The following is an 11,208-nucleotide window of genomic DNA, read 5'->3' on the forward strand; positions in this document are numbered from 1 at the left end:
AGCATGAATGATGTCTTGCCTATATGTTCCCTGCGATCGGCTGGCAACCAGTCCAGGGTGTACCCGCCTCTTGCCCAAAGTCAGCTGAGCTCTCAGCATACCCTCGTGACCCTACAGAAGATAACCGGTATGGAAAATTGACGGATAGACAATGTCGAGGGCCAATGAATGTACGGCAACAATGGCCCCGGGGCCGCATTTTAGACACCCTTAGTGTAGGTAGCAGCACCCACCAACCCAATGCCTGATTTCAGTCGTATCTTGAAATTCTTATGGTTAAAAGTCTTATGGTAACCCAGGTAACACCCACTTCATGTCAACCTGACTGTTTACCTTCTCTGCTGTGGCACAATAGCCATCTTCTGTGAGTAAAAAAAAGGTACCAGTCCACTTCTAACATATATAGCTCGGAGCCCAATTACAGAGACTTTTATATGCTGGTTGACGGTTGGGCTTTTGTCACCTAAGCAAGGAACCCCTGCGAAATGGTTTGTTGGAATCCAGTTGTGAAGACTCTGACCTTTTGTGACGAAGGTTTCCAAATGGCATGCTTGATCTTAACTTTATAAAAACCTGTGTAAATCAATTTTTGTTGTATCATTATCAAATTTGAAATGGGATTAGCTGAGGGCCCCATTGTGTTTTTCGATTTATACCCCCATACTACAGTGGAACCGTGGTTAGCGTTATTAATCCGTTCCAGAATGTCCGACTCTAACCGAAATGTACGCGAACCCAATCAAATTTTCCAATAAGAAATAATAAAAATCCAATTAATCCTGTTCCAGAAAGCCAAAATGGTAACACAAGAAACATTTCTATAGTTGTACAGTTGTGGTTTTACATGCAGAAAATTATTCAAAATTCATATAAATACATGTAAACTATGGATGAAAGGGAAAGCGTGTTGTTGGTAGTGAGAGCAACACGGACACAACCTTCCTGTTTTGAATTCAATAGAGTTTGGAGCCAAATGAAGTTGCTGGCACTTTGATAAAGAAGTGAGAAACACTACCGAATTCAAGAAATAGTTCATGGCAAAACACTAAGGTGGTGTTGGTGTTGATCTCCCTACCACATCAGGTCTTTGGCAACAATCACATCTTCACTGAAGGTAAAAGTAACCTTAAATGCTCATTTGTCCCTTTCATTTGTCATTTATTTACATTTAGAATTGTTTTATGCATGCAAACTGACGTATCTGTAGTAATTAGCAAAAAACGAGTCAGCAGCTAATGACATCATAGACGGGTGACTGTGCTGACTTCTGGTTAAGCCTAAGTCACAACCGGACGTATGATTTTTTTGGCCGTGTGATTTTTGGTGTTCCCCAAATTGCTGCATAGAACATAGGACGCATGGAGGACGAACAAAATATCTGAACATGAATTGGCCAAACTAACTACGTAAGTGGGGTGCATGTGTGGTGCACGACACACATACGGAGTCCGCAAGTGCAACGTATGGAAAAATTGACATTTTGCCCAAACCTGACACCAGCAAAACCTACGAAACAAGGACTAACAAGGGCTTTCTGTGATAAAAATAACACAGTTGGCCTCACGGAGTGTATTAATGCGCACCATATTGTACGCTAACCGGAGAATGCATGCAAACGGAGGCAAAATTTTGGTGTAAATCTACGATGTTAACCGAAAAAACACGCAAACCGGGACGTACGCTAACAGACGTTCCACTGCAGCTATTTTGAAGGCACATGTTTGGAGGAAAAGAATAGGCCAAATTGCTCTTTTCAGTGTATTCAAACTCCTGTTTGTCAGCGTCAGTATCAGTTAAACTGATTCTGGCTGTTGGGAATAAAAACTAAGCTTGCCAGCTTTCAAAAGAGCGCAAAGCCATGCCTCGGGAGAAAATGGTTCAATGACAGCTTTACATTTACTTTGGGTGTGACTTTTTTTTTAGGCACTTTAGCCCAAAAAATCCTGGAATTAGAAGGGTTTAATGGACTGTGGCTTCTCCAAATACTACTTGAGCTCTGTCTTAACATGAAAACATTCAGAATGTGTGTGAAAGTGTGGCTAATGTAACTTACTTTGCCCTTTCTTCTTTTCAGGTACAAGAATATCAGCCTGGTATCGATTCGCTGCCGTCCTTCTGGCTTGTGGTTTGGTGAGGGAGGCCTTGTTATAATATGCAGAGGGGATACGGCTGAAGAACTGACTTGGTTTCTCTCTGTTCGCTCTTAAAGTGAACACGAGATTTGCTTGTTTTATGTCCCCCCCCATACCACGACCATGCAGACTGCACAGTATAAGCTCCATTCCGCTGCCAATACTACCGCTGTTGCACCCAGCACATTAGCAAGTCACTTTAAAATCAGATGGAAACACCTTTTGTAAAAAAAACAACAAAAAAAACGCAGAAAAAGGTCCAAGGTACAATGCTCCGATGTGAAAATGGACTCTGTTGTTAGATAACTCACATGGAGGAATCACTTTCTTATAGTTTTGCTGTTCAAGGTCACGTGTTCATTTGTCAAAATGGACAAGAAAAAAGAAGAATCTATATTTGTGTTATAAATATATAAATATATATTAAATTATCTGTTTTATTTTAAACACCTAGATTTAATGTATGTGCTGTATACATAGCTAACACCATTTTATTGTGAATAGGCCCCCGGTCAAAGACTAAAAAGAGATTTCATTTTTGACTGTTAACATGAGATTTCTTTTTGTTTTCATTTGTCTTGAAGCTGTTCAAATGATCTAGTGTGCATACTTTTACATCTCGTTTGTGATACAAATGTGCATGCTTAATGACCAAGGCTTAAAAGGAGCGGAGTGTACTACGATATTTGAACAACACGAGTCACCACTTGGAGTTCAGTGTTTTCAGTATTTCCGATTTAGCTTTATTTTCAATGTGCTAGTTTTGATGTGGAGGAAAAAAAAAAAAATGTCCGTGTCATTTTAATTTGTATTGCACCCTTTTAATGAATAAAATGGATGTCACAATTCATGAATAATTCCAATATGTGACAACTGGAGAATCCATTTGAATGCCTTTGCTGTTTTGTCATCTCTCATTAAGAATCATTTGGTTATTTAACCAGAAGGAAAACAACAGTTGCTATATTTATATTACGCTGACACACGTATTGCATAATGTTGACATTTTCATTTTGGGAAGCGACTATCTTATACTATTAGACTGAACTTTATTTTCAGATGTGGCATTGTTCTCCATGTAGTGTTCACAAACTGTAAAAGACTTGACAATCTGTGACAGATAATTAAGACAAAATAATTAATGATGTAGTCCTCCAGAATACTGTAGACTAGGGATGCTCCGATCAGGGTTTCATGCTGCCGAAACCGATCATCCATGAGTGAACTGTACATTTTTCAATTGATTTATGATGAGTGGTATTGGTCAGGGCCCATGGTAAATAGGTAACTATTAAATAAACATTTTGGCGGACGATTTTTGTGCTATTTGCCACAAACCTGAACTTAATTTCATGCGTGTTTTGGAGTAATACGAGTACATGGGAAATAAACTGTTCAATAATTATTTTTTAGCTCAAGATAACAAAATTATCAGACTAAAATAACACAAATATCTTTATGAAGTAGAAATCTGTCCTGCTTAACTTTAAAACCGAATAACCAGGTTGCAGGGATCTCCAACTCGATCTGTCAACGACTTATGTTTTATTCATGACTGGCAACATTGAAATTGTACAGTACGTTATTTACCAACCAGATTTCCACTCAAACATTATGCTATTTTGTGGTCATTTGTCATTATATAAAAGGAATAAAGTCTGAATTCAACAGTTCAACAGCCGGACACACTACAGTATGTGTTTATGTTCATTAGGCAACCACACGCAAATAGTGTTTGGAGGTCAGGACATAATTAGTGTAATGACAACAAGAGAGTGATGTTGTTCAGTTACACTTTAAAGTTAGTCCATACCCCATGAACGTGATATCCACTTGTGGCTTTTCCGTGGGACAAAAACAAGCTCCGAACTAACCGCATCGCTTGTTTGTTTTCAAGACAAAATGTCAACTGTGGTTAAAAAGTCACATTTGGAGTCCAAAGACCAGAAGCAAGGTGGATAACTCTAGCTAGCTGCGGCCAGTGCAAAGTACAGCCGGTGACAGATGGGCAAAGCTTGTAAACAAAGATGCAAGAATAGTCGATGTGTTTGGTGAGGGAGTGATCAAACATGCCGGCATCGATTGGTGTAGCCTGTGGCGAGCTTCATACGAGACGTGTAGTTTTGTTGGCAAGCCTACGTGACAACAAACGTAGGATCTCCCGCCGCACGGCTTTGACACACACCGATCACATCATTTTTACGGAAATCGGCTGATACTGATCGGTGGCTGATCAATCGGAGCATCCCTACTGTGTGGACCCTTTTCAAGTCACTTCAGACCACTTTTGCTGTCTCTTACAGGGCTTACATGTGTTTATTTCCGCTATGTGTACAGTAGTTGCTCACTATTGTACACCAAAACTTCCTGCTAGCGTGCTCGTTGACGTTCTCCTGCGATTTCAGATCAACATTTGCAATAAAAGTGACCAGTCTCCAGTGACATATGCTGAGGTTCATGGCTGGTGAGGCGCTCCTAAGCAGTTATTTTTTTGTTATAATTCAGGTTGCTCGTTAAGAGAACAACAAGAAATCGTGAATAATCCACGTTTGTTAAAATTGTTTTCCACTATAATATACTACTATACTATATTAATTTTGTATTAACTGAAAAAACATTTGGGGGTTATTTGTTGTCAGTAGACTTGCTGCTTTCCAGCTGATGCTTTAGTGGTAAAAAAAAAAAAATACATAAAATGCTGGGTTTCTGCTTTTTTTCACATTTCTCCTAAGGAAATGTGAAAAAGCGTCTGTTTTTATTTAAGAAAATGTTAAAAAAACGATTGGAATCATACAGAAAATACATTTATAATACTGTTTAATGTGCAAATATTAATATTTATTTTGAATTATCATTATTTGTTGCTTTCCTTGGTCCCCTGACCACACATCACTGCCAGTCTATTTCCAATATACCTCATACACTTATTGAACACACTTTAAAATATAAATTGTATCGCTACTGAATGCTAATGAATGATAATGTAATATGAACATATGGAATTGGAGTCACTGTGTTTCAGAAAAGTTTCACTTTTGCGTCTCACAGCAACAACAGTATAATGTGTTAAAGAAAGGGCCGTGGAGAGTGCAAAAGTGCAAAATCACAACACTTGATGACAAAAATTAGCAACGCATAAAGACAAAAGGTAAAAATTGTGGGCTTGTGGTCCATGTATGCTGTATGTTTCATTCCCAGACTGAAAGTACAGAGTCTATGTTGCCATGCCCCTCTAGGAAGTGAAAGTTAAGCCTGTTGCACCTATTGTGTGTCTGCCTCTTCTCCCAATATTTTTCCATCAGTTATTTGTGAGTGTTTTACAACTCTAGCTGTGCTATGTGAGTGTCATGAAAGCATTACTACGGGAAGCTATTAGACTGTGTGAGTGACAACAATGCACCTATTGTGTGTCTGCCTCTTTTCCCAATATTTTTCCATCAGTTATCTGTGAGTGTTTTACAACTCTAGTTGTGCTATGTGAGTGTCATGAAAGTATTACTATGGGAAGCTATCAGACTGAACCTAAAAGTGTAGGTTAATAATCATTATCATCATATCGAACATCACCGTATTAAAGCATTAGCATTCTTAACTAGGTTTGAAACTGCCTTTAATGGCAAAAAATAAGCTGTTGGAAGTTTCCAGAGAACCATAGCCTGCAATAAAGCACCTGACTGTCGTATGATGACCACTCCAGAACAAAGATATTGAGAAAAATATGACAAAGAATAAGATGAAGAAGAATAAGAACAAGAATATGGACGACACTATGATGAATATGAAGAAGAATACGACAAAGAATAATAACAAGAAAAAGATTATGGAAACGCACAAAGATATGAAAAAGAAGGACACGAATAAGAAGAATGACAAAACAGAAGAAGAACAAGAATATGGAGAAAAACATGACAAATATGTAGAAGAATGTGACAAAGAAGAACATGAACAGGAAAAGAAGACAAAGAAGAATACAACAATGAAGAAGAAGAACATGAATAGGAACAAGAAGAACATGAATAACAAGAATAAAGGAAGAAGAATCTGCCAAAGAAGAAGAATAAGCCTATGGAGAAGAATAGGAAGAACATGATGAAGAAAAATACAAAAAAAATATGAAGAAGAATGAAGACGAAGAATAATAAGAATGTGAAGAAAAAGAAGAATACGACAACAGAAGTACTAAATGGAATACTAAGAAGAAAATACTCCTTGTGAAATGGATTTGATGGGAAAACACAACCTTTAGAGCTTTACAAACCCCAAAAATATTTCTATTTGATATGTATAATTCAGTGTGGAAACAAACATCACTACACAGGATATCAATCAAGGATATATATGTGGTCGGAGTTCGGTGATGAAGAACGTAGTTCCAGGTATTTGCCTGGGGTGTTGCGAGTCAGGAGTTTGTATTACCAAACAATATGAGAGTAATACAATTGTAACACAAAAATGTCTATCGAGGGAAAGGCTTCTTGAGACGTCATCTGTACTTCTGTGAAGAAGGTGTCGGACGTTTCGCTCCTCATCCGAAGAGCTTTGTCAGCGAACTAATAAGTGCTGGTAGCTTAGGCCTTAAATACAGTAAGAGTGGGTGAAATTGGTGTGCCAAGACCCTCCTCCTATTGGTTCCTTACACTAAGACTGGGCGGAGTTGTGGTCTAATCCTCCCCTGCCATTAGCACCTCCGATCAAAGGGAAGTGTAGCTCCCTGTAGTTGGGTATGAATGACTCTGATACTGGCTCGTTAGCATCTATTGTTCTGGCTCGGCCCTGGCTCCACCTCATTTGCATGACTAGGAACTGTGGGTTTTGGTCTCAGTAACCTGCTGAACACAGGGTCCAAATTAAACCTCAGGCTACCAGCACTTGTTAGTTCGCTGACGAAGCTCTTCGGATGAGGAGCGACACGTCCGACACCTTTTTCACAGAAGTACAGATGACGTCTCAAGAAGCCTTTCCCTCGATGGACAACTCCTGTACGACTGAGAGCCTACACAGAGACAAAAATGCCTAGTCGAAAAAAAAAAATCAGACCTCACAAATCGCGCGTCGTTATATTTGTCTCCCGTCGTATTCCTGCGCACTGTCGCCTGTGCATGTGATCAGAAGCCGAAATGTCATTTTTATTTTATGCAGTTATCCTTAGAGTTTAGTTTATTCTGGTTTGTTTTGGGGTTTATTGTGGTGTCCTATATTTTGTTTGGCCACTGGTGGCAGTATGGATTGGCCACCACTCTAGACAATACAGTATATTCATCCATTCGTTCAGTCTTTGTTTGGATCGCATTATGACCTGGATCCCCCGCACCGGAAGCAAATACAATCGGTAGGACGAGGTAGTCGCAACAGCTTTTCTAATCCGTCCTAAATAAGCATGAAGGCGTGCAAAACTACATCAGTTTGTCAGGTGCTTTTGGCAAGTGTGTTGCTCATTTCTTTCTCCTAAATAAATATGGCAGAATGAGTTGAGCCTACCTACAACGGAGCCATCTGGCAACAGTGATTCAAACAAAGCTCGTCAGATTGACGAGAGCAAACAAGAGCTGGAAAACACGCTGTCTGAGAGGCTGAAAGTTACAGAGGAGCCAGGCTTTGGGTAACAACAAAAAACACTGATAATATAAATGAAAGACTGTTGTTGTGGTCCTGAGTGCAAAGCTCTGTCACATCTCTGCAACTTCTTGTCACATTAAACTGAGTTACGGTCTGCCGGGACATCTCGATAGTGACCATAGGAATTTGTAGACTGCACATACAGTCCTTCCTTGACGCTTCGCGGTTCGAATTTCACAGCTTCACTAGGTCACGGTATCTCTTTCGTGGTAGACTACGGTCTATTAGTCTATTAGTCTATTAGTCTATTAGTCCTGCATATTTAAATCAAATTTTACATATTAAGCTTTTTCAAGCATAAAAATGGCAAAATGAACAAAATACAAATATAAGGCATTCAGAAGACTCATTCAAAGCTGTGATATGTAGTATTTTACACTGGTCACAAGGTGGCAGTAATGCTACATTGATGAGACGATAGCCGCCGTAAGGAAGTACGCTGTCCAGAAAAAAACAAGGAACTCTCCCAATGTTAACGTGTGAGTCTATGTTACAACTTATTTAGGTCTATATGTCTTATTTTGCCATATAGTGGCCTAGTGGTTAGCATGTTGGCCACACAGTCAGGAGATATGGGTTCGAATCTCTTTGTGGAGTTTGCGTGGGTTTTCTCCGGGTACTCCGGTTTCCTCCCACATTCCAAAAACATGCACGTTCGGTTAACTGGCGACTCTAAATTGTCCATAGGTATGAATGTGAGTGTGAATGTTTTTTGTCTATATGTGCTCTGCGATTGACTGCTGACCAGTCCAGGGTGTACCCTTCCTCTTGCCCAAAGTCAGTTGGTATGGAGGTATGGTTAGCGGCATACAAAATGAATGAATGAATGTCTTATTTTCTGTTATTATGTCTACTATATCAGTAATACGAGTATAAATGTGACTGTGGGGTGTTATTTCATGTCTAGAGGGCTCTAATAATGTTAAAAAAAACGTATTTAGAAGGTTGTGAACAGGTTTTCTATGCTACAAAATATTCCATTTATAAAGAAGGAATCCTACTTGGCAGAAATTCCCTTATCACTGTCGGGTCTGGAACCAATTAACCGCGATAAACGAGGGATTACAGTACTACTATGTACAGTATATAGTATATATACAGTAACTGAGCCTGGTTAGCAAACCAGTTTGCTAGCAACACTTTTGTCTTCTCTTTGTTCGAATGCTGCTAGCTCTCAAAAGTTTCACTGCTGCTTTGAGTTCCGAGCGAATTTTATTTGTTGGCCATCTCAGTTGTGAGAGTTGGTATGCAGTGACCAACACTTTAAATGTCCTAAAATGTTTCCTATACAGCTTTGTTCTTGACTTTAACTCATTAAGTCCCTGAGTAACTTAAAAGGAAGCATTTCGGAGTGGTTGTCATCCCAGGACATCCCAAAATGGCTGCCTGTCAGGTAACACTAGTTAGATTCCAAAAGATTATTTTTTTGCCATTTAAAAAACCCATTTAACAATCCTAATGCTTTAACAGGGTGTCAAATATTATAATCTAACTGTTTTTATTACATCCCCTGAATTAATAATAAAATAAGCTATGAAAATTGCTATGGAAAACCTGACATGACGTATTTGTCACAGCAGCTAAACTGCTAATAATAATAAATATATGTTCTTTCATTCAATTCAAAGTACATTTGTGGTAATAATTATGATAACCCAGAAAGAGGCAGATGTGGTCTGATAGTGGATGTCTAAAAATGTCTTCGAAATTGAATAATGTTTTTCTTCACTTCTGACACGGACATTTTATGTAGATGTACGCAACAGTGTGACAACTAGCATGCCGTGAGATAAGCGTATATTGGTGATCAACTCCTCCTTAGTTGTACGGTTAACATTCACACTGAACACAAGAACTGATATTGACTGAAAACACTTCACTGACTTTTGACTCCGCTTGGACTCACAAAGCAAACGTTTGAATTGCACTCTTGGTAGAAGACGAGCGGGACATGAACTTGTTTCAGCACTGTGGTTCAAAGGCTGACAGTGTGTCATCCTTGAAGATAACATCAGAGACGACTTTTCACCGGGAGCCCTGGGAAGCCTGGGAGCGTAATGTGTGGGGACTGAAGGGCAAAGACGTTTCATCCCTTAAATTCCAAACAGCTTCAGGGAGTATTTGTACAGTTACTGCAAAATCTCTGTCTAAAAACACATTGGGTTACGAACAAGTTCCGTTACCGTTACTGTTCGCAGTGGAATATTTTCCACTGATGAGTACTGTAACATGTATGTGCAAGACACCAACAGTCAACAGGAAGGTTCCTGATCAGTGGGGATGCCTCCAAAGCAGGTGTGTGGAAAAGGAACTCAGTTTCACTTTAGAGACCACTTGGCTGGGGGCTGACCGTTCTCTCCAGCACTGGCATTACAATTGTTGTATACACGCCTTTTAATAGTAAATTGTAAACCTTACTTGAGACTCTTAGCATTATTTCACAGGTGGTAGAACAAAAGAATCTGGGCGGACTTCGCCCTGGTAAAAAGTACCTAACAGAGCTTATACTGCACCAACATTGACTCATAAGTCACTCACACAGTAAACAGAACAATATTGGCCAATGTTGATGGGCATGCCTCCAAAATGCCAACTGATATGCAATGTTACCCTTCCTCGGTGTTGCTGAGCAGGCACACGCTGCATTCTTGCCGCACGCCGTGCGTATTCTTCTAAATAACTAAACTAAAATAAATACAACAAAATACAATTTACTTATTACATATAATTGTTTTAGCAAAATACAGTCAATAGTGCAATGTAACTAAACACTACTATTCAAGATTCAAGAGTTTTATTGTCATATGCACAGTAAAACAGGCTACTACGCAATGAAATCCTTATTGTGTTCATTCTACTATTGACACCCATTCAAATTCTTTGGCTTTTTGCCCAAAAAGACCTCCGTTTCCAATGACTTATTCCTTGAGGTAAGGCGATTTAACAAAATATGAACATTGGCGATTCAGCATTCAAGGTCCCCGTAAAGTTGTGCTTTTTTTTGGTCTGAAAAAAGGTGTTTTTTTTTTTTACACAGAAAATCTCATTCACCATTTAATCGGTAATAACTTTTAAATAAGTGATAATGCAGCTAAAATTTACAGCATATATACCACATATACCATATATACCATACATATACCACTGCCCATAATTTGATATTTTCTTTGTGCTTCACTGAAAATGTTTTTTCATGAAGTGTTGAAATTTCTCACTTTGTTGGGCAGTCCTTGAACACACCATAGTTGCTGTGAGACGCAAAAGGGCTGTCAAAGAGCAAATTAACGCATACGCATTAAAGCAAGCTCTCTGTTACGACGACAGACACACAGTGTAGCTCCCCACAGTCACGACACTTCCTCATTGTCACTAGACAGACGGCAAGATGCATTCACTGACACTCCGCACATCACAACAAGGTCTTTATTATGCGTTTATGTGTGGTCCAAATAAACTGAAA

General features: G+C 39.1%; 1 protein-coding gene across 1 annotated transcript in view; it reads left to right on the top strand.

Moving 5' to 3' along the window:
* Nucleotides 1-10,776, top strand: part of vstm2a (V-set and transmembrane domain containing 2A) — a 101,978-nt gene extending 91,202 nt beyond the window's left edge. Inside the window, exon 5 of the mRNA XM_054764942.1 lies at nt 2,075-10,776. Coding sequence (XP_054620917.1) covers nt 2,075-2,151 — 77 coding nt within the window. The 3' untranslated portion in view covers nt 2,152-10,776. The remainder of the gene's footprint in view (nt 1-2,074) is intronic.
* The last annotated feature ends 432 nt before the right edge of the window (nt 10,777-11,208 follow it).

Source organism: Dunckerocampus dactyliophorus, chromosome 21 (genome assembly GCF_027744805.1).
Source record: "Dunckerocampus dactyliophorus isolate RoL2022-P2 chromosome 21, RoL_Ddac_1.1, whole genome shotgun sequence".
NCBI classification, from domain to species: domain Eukaryota; kingdom Metazoa; phylum Chordata; class Actinopteri; order Syngnathiformes; family Syngnathidae; genus Dunckerocampus; species Dunckerocampus dactyliophorus.